General features: G+C 44.9%; 1 protein-coding gene across 2 annotated transcripts in view; it reads left to right on the top strand.

Annotated features, from left to right (window-relative positions):
- LOC122252514 (uncharacterized) overlaps window positions 1-25,000 on the top strand; it is a 187,432-nt gene that overhangs the window by 104,781 nt on the left and 57,651 nt on the right. For both annotated transcript variants that reach the window (XM_086553978.1, XM_086553920.1), the window contains exons 4-5: window positions 17,779-18,061; window positions 20,088-20,303. In XM_086553978.1, coding sequence (XP_086410104.1) covers window positions 17,779-18,061; window positions 20,088-20,303 — 499 coding nt within the window. The remainder of the gene's footprint in view (window positions 1-17,778; window positions 18,062-20,087; window positions 20,304-25,000) is intronic.

Raw genomic sequence — 25,000 nt, 5'->3', positions numbered from 1 at the left:
ACAACGAAGGGAACGGGAGGAATCGGTGTGGTCTTCATTTGTGGCGTTTTGATTTTGGTTTGTTTGTGTGTTTCTTGGTTTCGGGTTGAAGTGTTTCTTGATTTCGGTTTGAAGTGTTTCTTGGTTTCGGTTTGAAGTGTTTCTTGGTTTCGGTTTGAAGTGCTTCTTGGTTTCGGTTTGAAGTGTTTCTTGGTTTCGGGTTGAAGTGTTTCTTGGTTTCGGTTTGAAGTGCTTCTTGGTTTGAAATGTTTCTTGGTTTCGGGTTGAAGTGTTTCTTGGTTTTGGTTTGAAATGTTTCTTGGTTTCGGGTTGAAGTGTTTCTTGGTTTTGGTTTGAAGTGTTTCTTGGTTTCGGGTTGAAGTGTTTCTTGGTTTTGGTTTGAAATGTTTCTTGGTTTCGGGTTGAAGTGTTTCTTGGTTTTGGTTTGAAGTGTTTCTTGGTTTCGGGTTGAAGTGTTTCTTGGTTTTGGTTTGAAGTGTTTCTTGGTTTCGGGTTGAAGTGTTTCTTGGTTTCGGTTTGAAGTGTTTCTTGGTTTCGGGTTGAAGTGTTTCTTGGTTTCGGTTTGAAGTGTTTCTTGGTTTCGGTTTGAAGTGTTTCTTGGTTTCGGTTTGAAGTGTTTCTTGGTTTCGGTTTGAAGTGTTTCTTGGTTTTGGTTTGAAGTGTTTCTTGGTTTCGGTTTGAAGTGTTTCTTGGTTTCGGTTTGAAGTGTTTCTTGGTTTCGGTTTGAAGTGATTCTTGGTTTCGGTTTGAAGTGTTTCTTGGTTTCACTTTTTATGTACGTTTCTTGATTTTGACAAGAAGTGTTGCTTAATTTTGATTTCTGAGTTTGCGTTTGACTATGTACTTAATATCGTCTTTGAGAGCGTATCTTGATTTCGTTTTTGATTATTTTTCTTGGTTTCATGTTTATATATATTTTTTGATTTCGTTTTAAAGTACGTTTCTTAATACGTTTCATGTTTTTTTTATGTTGTTAAAAAAAAATAATAAAAAAAATCAACGACTCTATTTTGTATTTATGATTATTTTTCAAGTGTTTCTTAACTTAGTTATTGAGGACGTTAATGCGGTGCGAATAACTAGACGCTCAATGCAGATAATCAGAGTGAAGTCGGTACCATCATATTCGCCGGAGGAAAGAACCCCGAAATAAGAAATAAAAAAGAAGAAAAAAAGAAGAAGATGGAAATGCAACATCCGGCGTGAGATACTTGGACAAATAGCGAGGATATAAAAGGGGATAAAACTGCGGGGCCGTTTATTGCGTTGGAGAAATATGACGCAACAGAGCGGAGGGGGGGAGGGGGGGGAGGATGTTTCTTGCCATACTTTTAACCCGCAGTGGGTGCATATTCGGCGCGTTTTCATTTCCGTCTCTCTCCTCTCTGTGGGGAAAGATAAAAGGGAGGAGATAAAGAGAAGAAGAGGTTTATGGACTCTCGGAAATGCTTTTGATGTTGGCGGAGCGCGAGTTAAAAATAGTGAGGCGGGCCGAGTCGGGATTTTTAGGCGGGAAAGTTATTTAGGAATCGAAAAAAAAGAGAGAAAGAAAAGGAAATGGCATTCAATGTGATTCTTCTTTGTTATGGCGCAGTGTAGAAGTGTGCATGAATCTAGACGATGAAGCCAACTAGATTGATCTCATCCAGTGTCATGCAGACGACAAGCCAACCCTCCTTGCCATGCAGAGAGCTTTTCCTTTGGCTGATTTGGTTTTCTCGGGGGATTGTTATTCGCATCTCCCAATTTACATTTCCTCGGCCAGGTGAGGCGGAAGAAATAGCGCGGAGAAAATTGAAATCGATGCTTATTTCCCTTTAATGGAGACGAGCTGCGAAGGCGAGTTAGAAGAAAGGCTCGCAAATCTCCGCTAACACGTCGCTACAACGGCGGGAGAATAGCAAAGCTTCTCCGAGTCTTACATAACAATACAGAACTTTGGTGCGTCATAAATTTGGCGTTGACAGGGGCATCTCCATACGAATAGATGCTCACACGGAGGCCTTTGTGGAGTCGGGCTCGAGGCGGCAGGGCGGTCGGGGCAGGGTGTCTTTGGGAGGGAAGGAAGAGGTCTGTCAGCTGGCAGGGAGGCTAGCAGGGAGGCTGGTAGGGGTAGGGACTCTCTCCCTCTCTCCTTCCCTCCCCCCCCATACTCAGCCTCCACCCCCTCGCTCTCTTCCTCTTGGATTAGTCCCCTTCCCCCCACCCCCAACCCCTTCCTTCCCTTCCCCTACCCTCTCCTTCCCTTCCCCTACCCCCCTCCTTCCCCTCTCCCCAACTCCTCCTTCCATCCCCCCCTCCCCTCAACCCCACCCCCACCTTCCCTGTCTCTTCCTCTGCATCGCCGTTAGCCAACCCGGAAGCTATGTTACTGCGCGGATTTTGACCTTAGTTCTTCGTGTTTTTATTTTTTGTTTTTTTATCTCCATTCTTCGCCATCGTACTTCGCGTTATCAGCATATATCCGTTAGTATCATCTTCTCTGTCTCCATCTCCATCTCTTCCTCCATCTCTACTTCCATTTCCACCTCCACCACTCACACCTCTACCTCCATCCACCGCCACCTCCACCTGCATCTCCCCATTTATATCCACCTCCACCAACACCTCCACCCTGCCTCTACCTCCACCTCCACCACCACCTCCACCTCCATCCCGCCTCCGCCTCCATATCCACCTCCACCTCCTCCTCTACCTCCACCTCCACCTCCACCTCCACCTCCACCAATATGAATAAACCATCGCGCTTTGAACTAAAATTGCGTAACACCCGCCAGATTGTTTCAATGTTGACAGTCAGACATTTTGAATATGTAATGCGGAAAACAACAAATATTTGCTGACATCTCTCTTCTCTGTGGAAGCGTCATTACGGATTCAAATGCACTGACAGAAAATAATCAAGGGATTATGATATTTTTGCATATTATTTGCATGGATGTTGGAGGGATTGTGTGTGTGTGTGTGTGTGTGTGTGTGTATGTGTCTATGTATGTGTATGTGTATGTGTATGTGTGTGTTTGTGTTTGTGTGTGTGTGTGTGTGTGTATGTGTGTGTGTGTGTGTGTGTGTGTGTGTGTGTGTGTGTGTGTGTGTGTATGTGTATGTGTGTGTGTGTGTATGTGTGTGTGCGTGTGTGCGCGTGCGTATGTATGTATGTTAAGAAAAATATTCTTACAACCTTTTACTTCTTCTTCGTTTTTGTCATGTGACAAAACGGGAGGAAAAACGAGAAATATCCTACATTTCCGACGATCGCCGCCGGTCATTTGTTTTCATGGCGGTTCTCTTTTGTTTTGGGAATTTGTGACACGGGGGGGGGAGGGGGGGGGCGTGAAGTTTTTGTCCTTTTTTTCAGACACGTTCACGAAGATTTTTCCACGTCGACGAGCGGGAGGGAGGGAGGGAGGGAGGGAGGGTGGGTGGGTGGGTGTGTGGGTTGGTTGGTGAAGGGGGAGGGTAAGGATGAGGGTGAGAGGGAGGGGAGGGGAAGGGAGGGGGGGGGGAGGGGAGGGGAGGGGAGGGGAGGGAGAGAGTGAGTGTGTGTGTGTGTGTTTGGGTGGATAAGAGGGAGGGTGTTTGGATAAGTGGGAGGGAAGATGGATAGGATGGAGGGAAGGTGGGTGGGAAGGAGGATGGGATGGAGAGATTTGCTTTGATATAGTTTATTTGCAGAACAGTATACATGCCCTGCAAAGAGCTAGGGTGAGATGTCAAGCATCTATCCAAAATGGCTGTGCTTCTAGTGAGGAAAGGGCTTAGTCAAGCATTAATCTTACATACCTGAGGGGCTGCATTATGTGTGATCTGGTCGGTAAAAAACTTTTTATAGCAATGATAATGTCAAAGACAAGACCAGTGTCTATAATAAAATTGATATAATCTACAAGTGAGTTGTTTGTACAGTGCTGTTCGATCGATAGAATGCAGTTTTCGTACAACAAAGCGAGTAGTAGGTGAAATATGTGATTTAATTTTTTGCCTAATTTACAGTGGTGATATGTGACTGGTTTTGCATCCAAAGCTGCATCCTGCACATATTGTATAGTATAATAACAGTCTATGCGTAGCCTGGTTAGTATAACTTGCTGTCTCCGTGACAGACCAAACTCTGTAAATTTCATAGTTTGTCCATGTATGATGACCCAGCAATACTTTCGTAATGTCAGATAGTGCCATGTCCATTTTTTTCCATATTTTCTGTACCCCATGCCTGATCCTCATAATCTCCTAAACAGCTGATAATACATCTAAGGATAGTCTGCGCGGTTTTGGGTTTCTATTCTAAGTTAAGGTGCAAAAGATGAGAAAATCGAGACCGAGCAAACCTGACTCTGTGACTGATCTCATTTGCCAGCGCTTGGGAAATCTGTGGTTTAGGTAGGGTATGGTTTAGGGTATTAATTTGGGTAACACGGCTGTGGATTGTGGGGAGATCTTAATCTTATTGATGTCCTGTCACACATTTCTCATGCCCAGACAAACAAACTCTCTTTTCGCTTTTGAGTAATCATCCCGTTCAGCTTTTTACTAAAGAAACAAGGTCCCTAGCTAAGTAGGGGTTGCTTCCTTAGTGTTTTAGCTGACTCACAGTTGATCGTCTTAATTTTTTAAAGAAGCTTAATCTCGGAGTCTTTGTTTAGATGCCATGCACGTTTGACTCTGGAGGTTTTAGATCTGAGCATAGTGTTTTTTTGAGGGGGTGAAGTTGATTAATAATATTGATAACTTGTTGACAGAGTGTTTCATTAAAATGATCGAGATTGATAGGAGTAAAGTCAGACCAACAGGCAGGCCGTTCAGTGAACTGGACATGATATGTAGTGGCAATATGATATCGTAAACGTGTCTGAGGTGGATCTCTTTTACATAATGGTAGGGTTATACTCAATGTCAGAGAGAGAGAGTGAAAAGAAAGGAAGAAAGAAAGAAGGAATTAGGAGGAGAAAATAGAGAGATTGGACGGACGGCAAAGGTAGATTTGTTTCAGGCCTATAAAGGAAAACAGGAATTGGAATCATCATTATTCCTGTTATTGTTATCATTAATGTAATATCAGTTGTCGTTATCATCAACGGTACTGTTATCACTGATACTGTAAGTATTAGACAGTCAGTCAGTCAGCCAGCCAGCCAGCCAGCCAGTCAGTCAGTCAGTCAGTCAGACAGACAGACATGGATACATATATACATATAAGTATGCGCATCCATCTTGACTAGCTATTATTTCATAAATGTTATAACATTGCTGTTATTAGTAATAGATGTTAACTTTTCTGAGGAGGTTTAAGGAGAGATAAAGGGTGAGGTGGGGGGTGGGGGGTAGCACGTAGCACCGAAATTAGGGCAAGGTCTAAGTATACTAGTGTATTTTCTTAAGATTTCAGAGGTAATTTCTAAGCAATTTGGAGTAAGATTGTATTGAGATAACTGAAATTATTGATATATTTCTCTCTTTCGTCTAATTCGGTTCGCGCAATGTGTCAAACTTTTGAGGAAGTGGGGGGGGAGGCATCATTTCTGGTTCCGTGGAGACCAATGGAAAATTATGCTTGTACATCCCAACAGCCAACACAAACACGCACATAATCTCAAACACGTACACACACGCACGCCAACCCTCCATCGCAGCCCACACACGTCACTCAAGACAGAGGCCACGTCTCCACGCCCATCTCATGAGAAAATACGAAAAGTTTTTTTGTTTTTTTTTGTTTTTCTCTCTCTCTCTCTCTTTGTGTCTCTCTCTCTCTCTCTCTTTCTCTCTGCATCTCTCTCTCTCTCTCTCTCTCTCTCTCTTTCTCATTCTCTCTTTGTTTCTCTCTCTCTTTCTCATTCTCTCTTTGTATCTCTCTCTTTCTCATTCTCTCTTTGTCTCTCTCTCCCTCTCCCTCTCCCTCTCCCTCTCCCTCTCCCTCTCCCTCTCCCTCTCCCTCTCTCCCTCCCTCTATCTCTGCCCCCCCCCCCTCTCTCTCTCTCTCTCTCTCTCTGTCTGTCTGTCTGTCTCTTTCTGTCTCTCTCTTTCTGTCTGTCTCTCTCTCTCTCTCTCTCTCTCTCTCTCTCTCTCTCTCTCTCTCTCTCTCTCTCTCTCTCTCTCTCTCTCTCTCTCTCTCTCTCTCTCTCTTTCTCTCTCTCTGCGGAAGGTGTACGACGCAGAGGCTGATTAGCAGATCCATCACCCAATAATTGTCCGGAGTCACCGGGGGAAAGGAGAGCTAAGTGGATAAAGATTGCGTCGAGGAGGGTTAATTCTGGGGTTTAGCGGGGGGGGGGAGGGGGAGAATGGGGTTGAGGGGATGGGTGAGGGCAACTGGGAGGGTGGAGGAGGGGTTGAGTTGGAGGGAGGGAGGGAAGGGACGGGATGTTGGGGGGGGACCAGGGATGTGGAAGGGAGCGGATGGAGGGGTGTAGGGTGGAGGGAGGGAGGGGAGAGAGAGGGGGTTGTTGGGGTAACAAAGGGTGTTAAGGAAAGAGGGAAAGGGGGGGGGGGATGCCAGGGGTATACAGGGATGCTGAGGGGATGGCTAGGGGAGGGGCAGAAGGGAAGTTGCGGGGAGGAGAGATACTGTGGGAAGAGGGGGGTGGAAGGGAAGAATGGAGGAGTTTAGGAGGGGAGAGGGTGGAGGGATATAGGATAGGGTAGGTTAAACAAAGTTCGCTGTGTGGAGAATGGAGGGAAATGAGGTAGGGCCGATAATGGTGATATGGAAGGGACAGTGGAAGGAAGTCCACAAGGAAGTTGTCTTCGGGAAGTAGCAAGAGGTGGAGAAGGTCAGGGAGAAGGAGAGGCCAAGAATGATGATGATGATGATGATGACGAGGGTGGAGTAGCAACGCGGAGTTGTAGCAAAGGCACGGGCGGGCTGGGAACAGGTACGCGGCGTGGGCGGCTCATCACAGGTATGAGGCGGAAGCTTGGCGCTCGTACTGTGGATGTTCGTCGTGGGCGGGGCGGGGCCGGAGACGTGGGGAAGTTTCTCTCATACGAATCACGCGCAGTCCGTCGTCTTTGTATAAATACAACAAGTTTTGTGGTTCTGATAGAAAAGGGTGAATTGCAGATTGCATATATTAAACCTGGACGTGTCTTATCAATGATATGTACTTCTTTGTATTTATCCATTCACTCACGCCCTCACTTCAACGCCTACACACTCAAGCTCGCTAGCGCACACACTCACACACACACACACATACATACAGTGTTTAACTATGTTAAAGGTAAGGATTGGGACGCTGGTGGGTAGGGGAGGGTGGGGGGTAGTTGAGAGGGGGTGGGGGGGGGGCTCTAGTCATGCATCATCATGATTCCTTGACTGAGTGTGTAAATGCTGTTGTCGCTCTGAAGTGAATGTCATGACTCCTCTCCTTAGCAAGTTTCTTTGTGTACTTGAGACGTCTTAATACTCTACCTTGCCTGAAGGAATATATTATGTAAATTCACGAGTAGTTGAACTTTCTGATTGAAATGATTTAGCGAAATCTTTTTGTCGTATACATTAATAATATTAAATAGTCGCCCCAGCATTGTTCGATTCGTGTGTTTCTCTTGGGATTATCTGTGTATTTCTGAGCTTCGACATAATGCCCGTGTGAAAAATCAGGCTCGTGTTTCCCGTTGTCTTGCATTTGTTCCTAACCAAAATGTTTCTCACTGGAATTCTTCAAAACAAAAGACTCAAGATTCTTGAAGAGTTTTCGAAATACCTGCCGTCATTTGGCGCTTCAGAAAATAAGTTTTGCGGAGTGGAAGCCGCTCGCAAATTTACCTTCCATTGATAAAACCGGCAATGTTCTTGAATTTTATCACTATTGAGAGAGAGAGAAAACTAGCAAAATAAATTTTGCATATCAAAGAGTAGTTACAAATGTTTCTACTTTCTCTCTCTCTCTCTCTCTCTCTCTCTCTCTCTCTCTCTCTCTCTCTCTCTCTCTCTTCTCTCTCTCTTTCTCTCTCCTCTCTCTCTCTTTCTCTCTCTCTCTCTCTTTCTCTCTTCTCTTTTCTCTCTCTCTCTCTCTCTCTCTCTCTCTCTCTCTCTCTCTCTCTCTCTCTCTCTCTCTCTCTCTCTCTCTCTCTCTCTCTCTCTCTCTCTCTCTCTCTCTCTCTCTCCCCCTCCTCTTTTCCTCTCTTTCATTCTCTTGAAGGATGAAAAGAGCATCCGTAATCTTTATCTCGTGTACCTTGACGTCTGTTGTGTCGGCCGACGCTCTTAGTTGACTCCCAGTTGAGATATATAAAGCTTTGAGTCAAGCATGATTTATCACCTTACGTTTCCTCTTCGTGTTTGGTTACAGTGTAGTCGGAACGAGACGTGTTTTATTGTGAAGAATAAGTGCAGAGAATGTCTTGTCTTTGCTTTGTTTTGCTTTTTGGATTCGTTTCGTCGTGGCGACAAGTTCTCCTGATTCTTTCAAATGTATCAGTGCAGATTGTCTCACGCACCGTTTGCCTTGTTATTCTATTGTTGTTCCTATTGTGGAAAGTTATGTCGGGCTGTCACGTAAAGGAGGTGTCTGCACACTCAGGTCGTTCATGTATATTCAGGCTTGTTTCTCTTGTCTGCTTTGTCAGAAATCTACCTCTGTTCAAGTTTATATGAAGACAATTTTATTTGTTTTTGATTGCAGGACTTATTGTGTTTGTAAAAAGACGCAATATTTTTGTTAAGGGACACGTAAGAAACATTTCTTAGTACATTACCCTAGTTTTACATGCGGTTTACAACACACCTTGCTCTCCATGAGGCATTCCTAAATAAGTTCCAGCAGGCATGTGTGTTAATCCATTCCCCTACTTACCCGACCTTCACATCGTTGTTGGGTAAAAGTGTATGTCGTTTCAGTGTGAAAGGGCATCGGAAAGGAGGGTATGCCAGCGTTGGCGTTGGTCAAGGTCCTGTTGTTGATTTTGCACCGAAGAGAGTCTGAAGGGTTGAGATTATTGTGTTTTTTCTTCTCATTGGAGGTGTTTTCTTCTTTGTAATTGCCATTTCTGTTTAGTGGTGTAGTGCATAAAGGGTGTGTTGAGTGCCGTGTGAAGTTGACGATACACAATCTTGTAATCTCGGTATTTCACCCCACGTATCGCAAGGCCACAAAATTAGTTTTTTATTGTAGAAATGATTAAACTGTCATGACCCGAAGGTTCTGTGGAGAACTGTGGAGGTCTTGGAAAGGCGCTCTAAGGTCTGAGTAAAGAAATATCATTTTCAAAGGTGCTCCTTAAGGGCATGGGTGTGTAATTTATATCCTAGGTTAAGAGGTTAGTGGAGTTCTAGATTTCTTCTGCATCGGAGTCTATGTATCATGGACACGGAGTGAAGTTTACGATATATAAAGAATGATATCTCTGAACATGGCTAAGAGGTTATAACCCCTGCCTTTTTTTCCTTCTTTTTGTTGGAGTGCTCAGATATATTAATGGCAGCGCTCATGACAAGACCGATGATAGTAGTGGCGACACGGGTTTGCATGGCGATACTCACAGTCGCAACGTTGATGAGCAGCGGCGTGATTCAGGCGCTGCCGTGGCGATAGGAAGGGCGAAGTGGCTGATGGCGACGGCGTTAAGAAGAGGGCGAGAGTTGAGTGGCGTCGACAGGGAGACATGACAGCGCGAGGGGCTTGAGTGCCACCATGACGCTGTTTGGGATGCGGAGTGGCTGTTCCTCCCACACTCTGGTGGATCGTTAGAAGAGTCATACGGGTCGGTCCCTCGCCATCCTGGCTCTTCTCTCCCTATCCTTCCTCTCTCCCCTTCTATTTCTCTCCTCGCTCTCCCTCTTTCCCCATTTCTGTCCTTTTTTTCCCCTCTCTCTCTCTCTCTTTTCCTCGCTTCTTTCGCCCCTTTATTTGTTGTCTCCGGCCTAACGCATCTCTTTATCCGCCTCTCTCCCTCAATATCTCTCCTCGTTCATCCTCTCTTCCTCCTGTATCCGTCTTCCATTTCCCTTTTCTCTCTCTCTCTCTCTCTCTCTCTCTCTCTCTCTCTCTCTCTCTCTCTCTCTCTCTCTCTCTCTCTCTCTCTCTCTCTCTCTCTCTCTCTCTCTCTCTATATATATATATATATATATATATATATATATATATATATATATATATATATCTTTCTCTCTACATCCCTCTCCCTCTCACTCTTCCTCTCCCTCTCCTTCTCCCTCTCCGTTTCCCTCACCCTCTCCCTCTCCCTCTCCCTCTCCCTCACCCTCCCCCTCTCCCTGTGCCTCCATCCTTCATCGTCATCTCCCGCCTAACGCCTCTCTTTATCCGCCCACGCCGTACCCGCCTCGCGTTCGGTGGGTCAAGGTGAACGGCGATCATTGTCAATTAGTAATGACAACATTTTCTCGTCAGAAGGGATCGCCTTTAGTCGTTTTGTCAGACTTTGCGCTCTGGAAGAGGCAAGGCATTTTGGATCTTAAGATTGGAAGAGAAAGAAAGAAGGAAAAAAAAACATCAAATGGATATCGTGCATGATTTTTTACGAGGGTTTTCGTCAGCTGGTATCACGATTGGAAGTTACGCTTGTGGATTTCATCGTTTCATAAAACTTAGACGAGTGTAGGTGCGAAATATAGCCTTGTGCAAGGGAACGTGTACATAAAGATTTATACTTCCAAGAGCTCGAGAGTCCCAAAGTCTTCAGTCCCGGAAGAGAGCTGCAGAAATTCCTTACGAGAGCTTTAAGAATCCCGGAAGAGAATTTTAAGAATCTTGGAAGAGCTCTGCAGTAAGAGTCCTTTGACACGGATGTTAATAGAGCTCGGAGCAAAGAATAATGCGCTATGTTAGACTCGTATGCTGTTAAACGTGTTTGTCCTCACGAAAGGAATGAGGTTAGAACAGCTGGAGTGTAGGAGAGGAAGAGGGGGGAAGGGGAGGGGAGGGAGGAAGAGGTGAAATAGGACGAGGAACAAGAGGTGATGAGTCCTCTTAGTTAAGATCTTTCCGTTATATGGGTATTTCGGGTTGATAGATATTTGTGTCATTAATTTATATGCTCATTCTGAATCTCCTGGGTCGAGTGGGGTGTTTCTTTGGCGTTATCTTTCATGTGTGCGAATATCTATCGAAGGAAACACGATTTATCTATTTATTTTGCATGGATTTAGCATGAGTATATACAGAGATGGAAAGTAGTATTTTCTTTGATTTATCAATCGCTTAATCATTTTCTCCCTTGAAACGAAAATTAAATAAAATGACGTGTATTATTTGAAGAGAAATAAAACAAAAGTGAAATTGAAAAAATATGTATATTTTTGATTAACAGAAATAGAAAACAAAACATGAAGTTGAAAGACATGTATCTTTCTAACGGAGATCTAATTTAGAATAGAATATACCTGTAAAAGTTCCTTTCGAATAACACGATACAGAAATTCCGCACGGGCCAAATTCTGTTACAACGCGTCCTCGTATATTACCCGAGGAAAGGTGAAGTATTTACCATAATGTATACGCAACAGCTCACACGTCGTTATGCATGTAGATGTGGCTCGAATGCCGAACCTTGCTTCCCGATCGGGTCTGGTGTTGAAACGGTGTACCGAATGTTATTTATTTTATCTGATGTATTTATTTCGAAGAGCTTGAGGTATTTACTTTCAGGAAGATGTATGTTTAGTTTAGAGTAGTTCTGATAGCGTAATGAAGCGGGTCGACACCCATTCTGATTTTTATTTTATTATTATTATTATTATTATTATTATAATTATTATTATTATTATTATTATTTTTTTTTTTTCTTTTTAGAGCGAGTCTCTGTTATCATTCCGTTCTCCTCTAATATAAAAAGAACCGCCATTTTTCTCTCGCCTTCCTCATTGCCGCCAAGTAGGTCGGCTTGAGATGAAACGGTTTACTTTTTTCGTGTTTTTTTTTCTTTTCCTCGGAGGTGAGAAGCAAAGAAGCCGGTACAGATGGCAAGGGGATTGTATTATGTATGTAGATGAGACCTTGGCTCTCCGAAGCGGCGCAAAAGAGTGCGTTAAGGCGATCCTACGAGATATGTCTTGTTTGAGGCGATGTTTTTTTAGAATACTTTGTCCTCTTTGTAATAGGAACCGACTTTCATGCTGTTTGTCTCTTACGTTTAAGGTGACTGGAAAATATTGTTATTATTGGGTAAAACAGGGTGCAATTAACCCTGTCGGGAAGTGGGCAACGTTCACTCGAAAAAAAAAAATAGATAATGATGATGATAAAAGATTCTAGGCTTCCTACGCGGCGTGGGTGGTGATTTGACGCTGACATGCCAGACGAGGGAGTGGTATTGAGGAGAGAATGGAGGGGAGAGATAGAGGGAGGGAAGGAAGAAAAGGAAGGAAGGAAGGGAGGGAGGGAGGAAGGGAGGAAGGAAGGAAGGAAGGAAGGAAGGAAGTAGGGGAGTAAGGGAGGGAGGGAGGGAGGGAGGGAGGGAGGAAGGAAGGAAGGAAGAAAAGGAAGGGAGGGAAGGGAAGGGAGGGAAGGGAGGGAGGAAGAAAGGAAGGAAGGAAGGAAGGAAGGAAGGAAGGAAGGAAGGAAGGAAGGAAGGGAGGAAGGGAGGGAAGAATAGAGGGGATGGGAGTGAGGAGGAGAGGACGCCCCCCGTTCCCTTCACCGATTGCCTTCGACAGTATCGTAGGTGGAGAGAGACAGACAGCTCCATTTATTTCATTTTTGTGTTTCATCGATTGTCTTCTCTCTGATATCGAGAAAAGAAAAGGGGAACAAAGAGAGGATAATAAAAAGAAAAACAATAAAAAAAAGAAAAATAGGTAAAAAGATCGATAATTCAGTTACGCTTCCTAATCGCATAACGGATCTACTTTTTGCATATGCAACAACAAAGCTTGCATGAAAAAAAAATGCACTTGGCTGTTTAACACACGAAGGATTTTTAAAGAAGTCTGTCCAGCTTTCATTGTAGTTAGAGGGTTAGAAGAGCTAACAAGCCGAGGAGCCACGCCCACTGCTCCAGGGAATCCCCTCCTACCAATTCGGGGAACACGACGGGTGGCTGCGAGACGTGCTGTTATTACTGTTATGATAAGGATTGTTATTATTATGATTGTAGTTGATATTGTTATTACAAAGGCTTTTTTTTATTATCTTTATTATTGTTGTTGTTATGTTTGTTTTATTGTTATTGTTATTAATATTGTTATTTACTATTATGATATTATTATTATCGTAATTATTGTTATTAATATTTATTATTATTATAATTGCCATTGGCATTATCATCTTATCAGTACCTCTCTCTCTTTCTCTCTCTCTCTCTCTCTCTCTCTCTCTCTCTCTCTCTCTCTCTCTCTCTCTCTCTCTCTCTCTCTCTCTCTCTCTCTCTCTCTCTCTCTCTCTCTTTTCCTGCCTCCCAACCGGCGAGAAGCACAAGAGGCAGACCTATATTTACGATTCGTGTCGCCCTGTCCCGATTGACACTAAATACATGCTTCTTGTCTTCAGAAGGACAACTGCCAAGAGGCACCACACACACGCTGGGTTTCGTCCTCCATTTTAGTCGTGCCGTTTTTTTTTTTGTTTTTTTTTTTTGGGGGGGGGGTGAATGGTGTGTAATTACTTGTACATGTATTATAAAGCAAAATACAAAAAGAAAGTTTTTAGTTTTTATTTTTCTTCTGTAAGATTAAGAATAATTTTTGTTTAGCGCCATAAACCGATATTAAGGCGAATATGGATAGTTCGCAGATGTATAAGCTGATTTACGACTTTTGTTTTTGTAGATGTTCTAAGAGGAAGAGATATTCTGATTCCTTTTCATATCCCCTTCTCTGCTTCATTCTCTTATCCACATATAGGGCAATGTGTGCTATATTAATGAATTCTAGTGAAATCAGAACCCATTCTTCTGACTTTTCCATCTTTTGCCAACACCACCACCTAAGCCGTATTCGTCGCTTCTTCCTCTTCATCCTCTTCTGCTCATTTTCCTTCTCTTCTTTCTGTCCCCCTTCCCCTTGCCTCCAAGACCAATTCAGGCCGAAGAACAAACATTAACATGTCATGTTGTCTGTAGGATCGAGTCCCAGCCACATAACTCTTTATCCACCTCCTCCCACCCCCCATCATGGCCTGTCCTTCTCACCTACACCTTGGCCCCCCCACCCCCCTTAGTCTTTCCTATTCCCCTCCCTCACCCATTAACCCCTCCACCCCTCCATCCCTCCACCCCTCCACCCCTCACACACCCTCCACCCCTCCATCCCTCCACCCCTCCATCCCTCCATCCCTCCACCCCTCCACCCCACACACACCCTCCACCCCTCCACCCCTCCATCCCTCCACCCCTCCACCCCACACACACCCTCCTTCATCCCGATCTCCCCCGGGATTGACCGACCCCACGTAAGGCTCGACTCATTGTCTCAAGAAGCGCCCCCCCCCCTCCCCTTCCCCCTCCCCCTCCCCCTCCCCCCCCTCCCTTAGGAAGAAGTTAGTGGTGGTTCGCCTTGCCGCTTCCTTGACGGGCAGGCCACAGGCTTGTCATCGCCACACGCAGCATGGTCCAGTGACAGTGACAGTTGGCGGTGCGATAAGAGGGCGGGTGTCGTGGCGCCGCGCAATCGCAATCACAGACTCGGTCCCGACGCGCAGTCACAAGGGCTCCGGCCACGAGGAAGCAAGCTAACAAATACAACAATAAAAATAGAAGGAAAGAAAGGTGTGTCGATAGATGGTGAACACGCACGCACGCACGCACGCACGCACGCACACACATGCACACACACACACACACACACACACACACACACACACACACACACACACACACACACACACACACACACACACACACACACACATACACGCACACACAAAAACACATTTGATATTCATTTTATTATTCGTTATTTGTCTTATAAATCAGAAAAAAATAAACCATCATGTTTGACAGAAGTGATATGGTGTGTGTGTGTGTGTCTGTGTCTGTGTGTGTTTATGTGTGTGTATGTATGTGTATGTGTATGTGTGTGCGTGTGTGCGTGCGTGTGTGTGTGTGAGTGTGTATGTATGTATGTGTGTGTGTGTGTGCGTGTGTGTTTTGTGTTTTGTCTTGAAATATGTTCTTTTGTACTGTGGTGTATTTTATGACTGTGTTGTATTTTGGCTTAAAACGCGGATGGAGTTGCAGCGTTAAGGAAACCGGTCTTTAGTGACACGTCTTTGTAAAGGAACAAAAACGTATAATATATTTATCTATTATAGTTATGGGAGTTTATATCATCATCAACATCACCATCATCATCATCATCACCATCATCACCACCACCACCATCATAATCATCATCATCATCATCACCACCACCACCACCATCATCATCACCACCACCACCATCATCACCATCACCACATCATCACTCTCACCATTACCGTGATATTACCACCACCACCATCATCACCACCACCACCACCATCATCATCACCACCACCACCATCATCATCACCACCACCACCATCATCACCACCACCACCACTACCACCACCACCATCATCACACCATCATCACCACCACCACCACCAGCATCATCACCACCACCACCACCACACCATCACATCACCACATCACCACCATCACCACCACCATCATCACCACCACCACCATCACCACACCACCACCACCATCATCACCACCATCACCACATCACCACCACCACCATCACCACATCACCACCACCACCACCACATCACCACCACCACCATCATCACCACCACCACCACCATCACCACATCACCACCACCACCACCATCATCACCACCAACACCACCACCACCACCACCCTCATCATCATCACACCACCACACATCACCACCACATCATCATCACCACCACCACATCATCATCACACATCATCCCATCACCACCACCACCATCATCACAATCACCACCACCACCACCATCATCACCACCATCACCATCATACCCACCACCATCATCATCACCACCACCATCATCTTCAGCCACCACCACCACAACCATCACCACCACCACTGTCACACCACCACCATCATCACCACCAACACCACCATCTCACCACCATCATCACCACCAACACCACCACCATCACCACCACCACCACCACCACCACCATCACCACCACCACCACCATCATCACCACCACCACCATCACCACCACCATCACCACATCACCACCACCATCACCACATCACCACCACCACCATCATCACCACCACCACATCACCACCACCACCATCACCACATCACCACCACCACCACATCACCACCACCACCACCACCATCACAAGTACAAGCACCACCACCATCACCACCACCATCACACCCCACCACCACTCATCCACCACCACCACCATCACACCACCACCATCACACCACCACCATCACACCACCACCATCATCACCACACCACCATCTTCACCACACCACCATCATCACACCACCATCATCATCACACCACCATCACACCACCACCATCACACCACCACCATCATCACATCACCACCACCACCATCACACCACCACCATCATCACATCACCACCACCATCACACCACCATCATCACACCACCACCACATCACCACCACCACCACCACCATAACCATCATCATCACCACCACCACCACCATCACCACCATCATCATCACCACCACCACCACCATCACCAACACCATCATCACTACCACCACCACCATCATCACCACCACCACCATCATCATCACCACCACCATCATCATCACCACCACCACCATCACCAACACCATCATCACTACCACCACCACCATCATCATCACCACCATCATCATCATCACCACCACCATCATCATCACCACCACCACCACCACCATTATCACCACCACCATCATCACCATAATCATCATCATCACCACCACCACCACCACCACCATCATCATCATCACCACCACCACCATTCCTTTTACCGAAATAGATATTACTTTACATGCGGAATGGAATGGATCAGAAAGAACCTCCTTTTACAGAAACTTTAATCTTCCCCCTGGCATAAAGGCGACGAAAACGGTTTAACGGAATAATGTTCAGTCCAACAGAGGGAATGGAGTGGCCTGCGTTTCCTGTTTAATGCTGCTGTTTTAATGGCAGGTTGTAAAGGCAGGTTGTAAGTGCAGGTTATTGCGGATTTGGCTCGAGGGCTTTGCTTGGGATGTGGAAGAGGTAGCGACTCGTTGTGGAATGGATTTCAGACCAGGAGGGATTATTGTGTTTTTTTTTTTATTATTATTATTGTATTCGGAAGAAATGGCAGTTGATTATGTACCCTGTTGGATTTTTGTCGTGCATTAGAAGCCTTTTCAATCACGGTAGAAAACCCTTAAATGCGAATATTTATGTTTCTGCGTGAAAGGCACTAGAAATGTAACACTTTTTTATAGATAATCAATGGTATCATTTTATTTATTTCCATATGTGACATTAACAATAGATGTGATAATCAGAAAAAAAATTGCGTTTTTTTTTTTTTTTTTTTTTTTTTCATTTCTACGTTTTCTTCTCGCACTAGTGAGCTTATATTTTTGTACTATCTGTAGCCGTGCAAGTTTTTGTTTTATTCTTGTGCTTTCCCTCTGAGACACTTTATTTCAAGTCATCCCATTACATTTCAGTTTTAGTTGAAAGTTTAATACTTCTAACTATCATCACAGTTTCTTCCAGTATTGCTGCAATAAGTGTTTAAGCCTCACACCAGAGGAACAATCCGTGTGCATGAGTGCGCGTGTGTCCTCTAGACCCCCGAAGCCATTTCCTTAACTCCGCAACACACCAGAGCTACTGCCAGATCGAGAGGGCGCTGCAGAGAAGCCCCGGCGATGGTGACGAGGCGCCTCGCGTCGTGACCCCCAATGATAAGAGAGATATCGACGACGAGAGAGCCGCCGTGACGTCACAGGGAATGCGACCTGTGGCGAGTGCCGAGGCCGTCGTAGCAGGAGGGCCAGGTGGGAGGCAGATGGCTCCTCCTCCTCCTCCTCCGCAGCAGACCAGGGCTCGACCGATGACGTCGTGGACTTCGGGAGCCCGCCTCGCAGCCCATACACCTTCTCAGGTTTGTATAAAAAAAAATAATAATAATGATAAAAAAATAGATAAATAAAAAAGAAAAATAAAATAATAATAATAATAATGATGATAATAATAATAATAATAATAGTAATAATAATAATACGGTCGGTTTACTATAGTAGACATTTAGAAAAGGCCTCTCGCTCACTTCCTCGTATCCCACTTTCCCTTTTCTCTTTCTCTCGGTATTGCAAATCTTGATATATATATATACGACATCCGATAAAGAACGACCGAGGGCGGGCATGTAGGTCCGCAATAGGAAAATAAATGGGGGCGATTATTTGTCAGCCCCGAACGATATCTAGGAGAGAGACACGCTTTTGTTATCAATGGAGGAGGCTGTCACGGCGCTCTTTCTTCGTAAGTCTAGTCATTAACTAGTATTTAAGGGCATACTGTAGAGGGTGATTCTATGGTTGTTTAGAAATGTGATTTGATATTTGTTCTCTATAGCTTTTTTTTTTTGTAAAATGTTTTTGATAATTCAAGTTTGATGTTTCCGTAAATAACACCACGCTCGCTTTCTCTCTCTGTCTGTCTGTCTGTCTCTCTCTCTCTCTCTCTCTCTCTCTCTGTCTCTCTGCCTCTCTGCCTCTCTGTCTCTCTCTCTCTCTCTCTCTCTCTCTCTCCTCTCTTCTTTCTTCTCTCTGTCTCTCCTCTCTCCTTTCTTATCTCTCTCTCCTCTCCCCTTTCTTCTCTCTGTCTCTCTCTCTCTTTTTTCTCTCTCTCTCTCTCTCTCTCTCTCTCTCTCTCTCTCTCTCTCTCTCTCTCTCTCTCTCTCTCTCTCTCTCCCTCTCTCCCTCCCTCTCTCCCTCTCCCTCCCTCCCTCTCTCCCTCCCTCCCTCCCTCCCTCCTCCCTCCCTCCCTCTCTCTCCCTCCCTCCCTCCCTCCCTCCCTCCCTCCCTCCCTCCCTCCCTCTTCTTCCCTCCCTCCCTCCTCCTTCCTTCTCTCTCTCTCCCTCTCCCTCTCCCTCTCTCTCCCTCTCCCTCTCTCTCTCTTTTTCTCTTTCTCTCCCTTTCTCTTTTTTTCTCTCACACACACACTCAAAAAACTATATGTGCACATCATTTTAGACGTTATGCAAGTAGCGAGCGATTTGTTCTCTCGGAAACGATGCAACAAACATTCGGCATTCAATGGAAGCAGTTCATGGAGACAACTTCCCAAGAGTTTCTTAGACTTGGCATTCTAAACTCTTTGTTTTCACAGCTTGTAGAATGACACGAACTTCAGATCTAATGGACATTGCATAGTCCCGAAGAGTGTATGAGATTGTTGCAAGTGAAGACGATTCAACGTAGCCTCGTTGACATAAATGTGCTATCTGTGATCTTCGTTTATAGATGTTGCTTAATGAAATTGTTGCAAGGTTCAAATTGGATATATATGCCAGAGTTCATTGCAAGGGCGATTTTGAAATGATTTTTAAAAAAATGTAATGTATTATTCTATAATATAGTTGCGAAAGACAATGTGTATGTGTCTCCATATCTAATTTTATCTACCTATCTGTCTGTGAATCTGTGTATCTATATGTATCTATCCTTGTCTGTCTATATATCATTCTACCTATCTATCTATCTATCTATAAACAAATACATGCAGCAGTATTTGTTACTAGAAAAGAGATCCTCATTTTCCTCGACACAAATCCCTAGCATCAGTAAGAACCCCTTGTGCAGTGCCATTCACATCACTCGGAGTGCCACCAGCAGCGACAGTTCGAGGAAGTAGTGCAGGTTTACCGAACGTTTAGGATTTAAAAAAAAGAACTGTTTGCTGATATCCTTGCATAGACCATTAGGATATTAAATACAAATATTGATCAAGTGTGTTTCATTTCTTTTTTTTTTATTGTTTTTTATTTTCTTGCATTTGGTATCGTTTAGTGTAAATGGGTTGAGTGAGGAGAAGAAAGAAAGAGGACGAGACGCGAGAGGAAGGGGTGTGGAGGACTTACCATGTCATTGACAACCACCAATAATGTGGCATTCTGTTCGTTGAAGGAGTGCACATGCAAGCCGCAGCCAGACGGAATTGGCGGAGGAGGCGCCGTAGTAGGAGGCCAGCAAGGATCCTTCAAAGCTCCTCCCCAGCCCCCCTCTCGCTACCGAGGTCCTCACAGTCCCGTTCTGCCCCCTAAGAAGTCGTCCCATGCGGCGGGGGGTCGACGGATCAGTTTGCCCGAGGGACCCAGCCAGCCGCCCTTCTTCCTCCAGAGGGTGAGTAGTGCCTGGCGGATGTGTTGTTTCGTTAAGGACGGGGTGAGCTCGGGGGCCTTCTTCGGGTCCTGCGTGTCGCCTACTCTACCATGGCAAGTCTATATTTATATATATATAAATGTGTGTGTGAGTGTGCGCCTACGTGCGTGCGCCCAACCATTATTTTTCAGATAAATTTTGTATATTAGCATGATTCTGATATTAGAAGATGTTCACGTGACTTTACAACACTATGTGTACATCTCTGTGTTATTCTGTGAAGTGGTATTATTTCGATATCCTAGAGATGTCTCGGACGATATAAATAAATGCGATTCATCTCCCATATACAGCTTCAGGAACGATTAGTTTCCAACGATCATAGGACCATAGCTAATTGGATGACACATTTGACACATTAACAGCAGTCTGACACATTTTAATGCGTCAGTCTGACAACATTGATATGATGAACAGCGTTTGGATGAAAGACAAACTAAAGGACACAAACACAAACGAATCCAAATATTACGTGTATCGAATATGGACACGAACTTGGATCATAATTTACGAAGTAGGTGAAGACAAGGGGGCATGTCCACCAGCTCCCAAGACAAAAAGGTTAAGAGACAATGTTGATTGTACTTGGTGTAATCACCTCGTTTGTATGCCGGGGATATTCGTGTGCCGTCTGTGTTTGCTTGTTCGACGTCTGAGTGGAGCGAGGGGGGGGGGGGTTACGAAGGAGCAAGTACGATTTTACTTCTTTTATATCATTGTGTAATTGTCTACGAATCTCTCTATTATTTTCCTTTTTTATTATAAGATCATCTTGTAAGGCATATTTTTTTATATAGTGTATTAAAGATTTTTAAAAGGATAGAGAGTGGGTTGCTCGTGTGAGGTCCTGAGTGACACCATTACCCACTCCCAGCCTCTCCCGTCTCGTTGTTGCAGATACGGTCGCCCCCCACCCCCTTCCTCCTCCCCCTTCTTCTCCTACTCCTCCTCCCTCTCCCTTTCCTTCTCCTTCTCCTTATCCTCCTCCTCCTCCTTCTCCTCAACCTTCTCCTCCTCCTCCTCCTCCCCCTCCTCCTCTTCAACCTCCTTCTCCTCCTCTTCCTCCGCCTCCTCCTCCCCCTTCACCTCCACCTCTTCCTCCCCTCCTCCTCCTCCCCGTCCTCCTCCCCCTCCTCCTCCCCCTCCTCCTCCTCCTCCTCCCCGTCCTCCTCCCCCTCTTCCTCCTCTCCCTCCTCCTCTCCCTCCTCCTCTCCCTCCTCCCCCTCCTCCTCCTCCTTCTCCTCCTCTTCCTCCTCCCCCTCCTCCCCCCTCTTCCTCCTCCCCCCTCTTCCTCCTCCTCCTCCTCCTCCCCCTCCTCCTTCCCCTTCCCCTTCCCCTTCTCCTCCTCCCCCTCCTCCTCCTCCTCCTCCTCCTCTCCCTCCTCCTCCTCCTCTCCCTCCTCTCCCTCCTCCCCCTCCCCCTCCTCCTTCTCCTCCTCCTCCTCCTCCTCCTCCTCCTCCTCCTCCTCCTCCTCCCCCTCCTCCTCCTCCTCTTCCTCTTCCTCTTCCTCTTCCTCCTCCTACCCCTCCTCCCCCTTCTCCCCCTCCTCTTCCTCTTCCGTAATACCGTCCTAACGTTCCCCTTCATACCTTTTCCTCAACACCGCCCCTCCCTTTCCCCTTCCCCTCCCCTCAGTACCATTCCATTCCCTTCCTCTCTTCAGCACCGCCTCTCCCCAATATCCCCTTCTTCACCTGAACACCCCTTTCTCTTCCGCTCTCTTCGGCACAGCCCCTCCCCTTCCCCTTTCCCTTCTCCTTCCTCTCTCCTCGGCTACGCCCCCTCCCCTTCCCGTTTCCCTTCCCCTCTCCTGCCCCTTCCCCTTTCCCTCTCCTTGGCTACGCCCCCTCCCCTTCCCATTTCCCTTCCCCTCTCCTGCCCCTTCCCCTTTCCCTCTCCTTCCCCTCCCCCTCCCCCTTCCCCTCTCCTTCCCCTCCCCCTCTCCTCTCCTGCCCCTCTCCCTTCCCCTCTCCTCTCCTCAGCACCCCCTTCCCCTCCCCCTTCCCCTCTCCTCCCCCTCTCCCTCTCCTCTCCTCAGCACCGCCTCCTCCCCATGGCATTGGAAGTCGATGGCGGCTCCTCATCACGTGTTATGGCACACTTGTCTCTCCACACATACATATCCTGACTCTTACCTTCGCTTCCGTGTCTTTATTACGGGTATGTTATGTCTATATTTACGGAGACACGTATGAATATGCTTTGAATTTAAGTTCGTAAGAATTATCCGAATCTTTATGCTCTCCAGATCTCTCTCTCTTTTTTTTTCCCTTTCTTGTTTCGGAAACATCTTGCTTGTAGAAGAGCTTTGCAGATGTTTTCAAACCTCGGCTAAATGTTTAGTGAACCTGGAACTGCAGTCGTTAAGAATGGGATAAAGGGGGTTGAGGTCTTTCTTGATTTCTGGTATAAAGGATTTTCAACTTTAATGGGTTTTCATCTCTCATAGGTTTGAAGTTAATGGGGTTTCAGCTCTTGTAGGTTTTCAGTTAATGGGTTTTGAGCTCAAATGGGATTTCATTTCTAATGGGGTTTCACATCTAATGTTTTTTTTTTCTTACAGGTTTTCAACTCTAATAGGTTTTCAATTATAATGGGCTTTCAACTCTAATAGGTTTTCAATTATAATGGGTTTTCAACTCTAATATGTTTTCAGTTATGATGGGCTTTCAACTCTAATAGGTTTTCAATTATAATGGGTTTTCAGCTATTAGGACTTTCAACTCTGTTTTTATCATACACATAATTATAGTTTCTTATAGGTTGATCCTAGCTATGAAATGGGACTGGAAAAACGAGTTAATTGAACAAATTATCAATTTATTTATCAGCCCTTTAGCAAATCGAAATGTTGAATTTAGATGTTTTTTCATTCGTACGTGGAGGACCTCATGCTGAAGATTAATGAATAATAATTTGTAATCGTTAGGAGGAGAAAATTTATGACTCAGAGTTATTATTATTATTATTATTGTTGTTGTTGTTGTTTTTGTTGTTATCATCAGTATTATTATCAGAAGCAGCAGCCTTAGAGAATATATGGACCAAAGTTATTTTACTAATTATTATTTAGATTAAAGATTATCTGAACCAAAGTTATTATAATCTTTTACTTGAAGTATTGAATTGATACCAAAAAAATACTTATATGTTTCGAGAAGTGAACTTTTCCTCCAGAAAATTAGCAGTTCTGACGTGATATTCAGCCTCACTTTTGTTTCGAAATTCATTCAGTGAGTTTGTAGTTATTTGGAAGGTATGTTTATTATTATTTTTTTTTTCATGATGAAAATATTTTCTGGAAAAAAACTGCCAAGTTAGCTCGTATTTTTGCATTGATTTATTTATTTTCTATGTTTATATCATGTACATAAGCAAACCTTTGAACCTTTGAAGTATGATATTAACTTACATTGTTATTGTTTGAATTTTATAATCCTGATATGATCTTGTCCATTTTTGTTGTTGAAAAACCTGTAAATACCTTTAGAGATATTTTGTTATTATATGTTCTATCAAAAATAGAACATAAATGAGAAACCTACCCCATGGATTTTATTAAGTATATGATTTTCTCGATAAACTGTGACTAGTAATTTATGAACTAGTGGATAGTACACAGACTCTGCTCTAAAATCAACAAACATGACACGACCAATGTTGTTTATTGGATATGTTCCTTCCTTGTTTGCGTTTGTGCTTGAGATTCATAATTTAGATAATTAATATAATTATGTATATCTTAAGGTAAGGATTGTTAAAGTGATGTCTGTATGTTCTTCTGTTTTTTTCTTTAACTTTTAATTATCCTTATCGCACGAAGACAGGTCTAGATTGGCCTAGATAAATCCAGGTTGTAATATAGCGGGTGTCTTGTGTAGATTTTTTTTTTCTCTCCCTCCTCCACCCTCTCCCTCTCACTCTTCCTCTTCCACTCCCCCTCCCCCTCCCCCTCCCCCTCCCGCTCCTTCTTCCCCCCTCTCTCCCCCGCCCTTTCTCTCCCCTCCTCTTCCCCTCCCCCTCCCCCTCCTTCACCTCCTCTTCCCCTCCCGCTCCTTCTCTCCCCCCTCTCTCCCTCTCTCTCTCTCCCTCTCTCTCTCTCCCTCCCTCTCTCCCCCCCCCCTCTCTCACCTCCCTCTCTCTCCCCCTCCCTCCCTTTTGCTCCTCCAAAGTAATTTTCAGTTATTCACAGTATCATTCATCCGTCACCCATACTGTCACAGGCCACCTCACAGTATTGACATACGAAGGACCTTCAGATTCCTGGAAAAGAGATTCCTCGAAATCTTCTGTCCTACTTTTAAGTGAAAGAAAGGAAATTTAATAATGTGTTGTTCGAATCGAGGCTTCTCTCTCCCTTCAATTTTCGCGTTCTTAGATCTTCGTATAATACGGCCTTTGAATGTGTGCGATGCTCTTTGAATAATTGATGATGGAAATGCATTTACTTTCCGCGTGGCTTGAGGGGGTGGGGGAGGGGGGGGGCAGGTGAACGAAGTCATCGGGAGTAATTGTATTTTCGAAATGATTCGAAAATTTTTGGTACTTTGGTATTAATGAAAGATCGAATTCATACGAGCCGATAGTCTATTCGCGTTTATGGATAACCATTTTCGGGCCGTATTTCCATTTAGGGAAACCTTTATGGGCCTTTGTCC

The sequence above is a fragment of the Penaeus japonicus genome, unplaced genomic scaffold, assembly GCF_977035675.1.
Source record: "Penaeus japonicus unplaced genomic scaffold, GWHDUDI00000001_assembly GWHDUDI00000001, whole genome shotgun sequence".
Taxonomy (NCBI): Eukaryota; Metazoa; Arthropoda; class Malacostraca; order Decapoda; family Penaeidae; genus Penaeus; species Penaeus japonicus.
The sequence above is the reverse complement of the archived record's forward strand: the minus strand, read 5'-3'. Positions and strand labels throughout refer to the sequence as shown.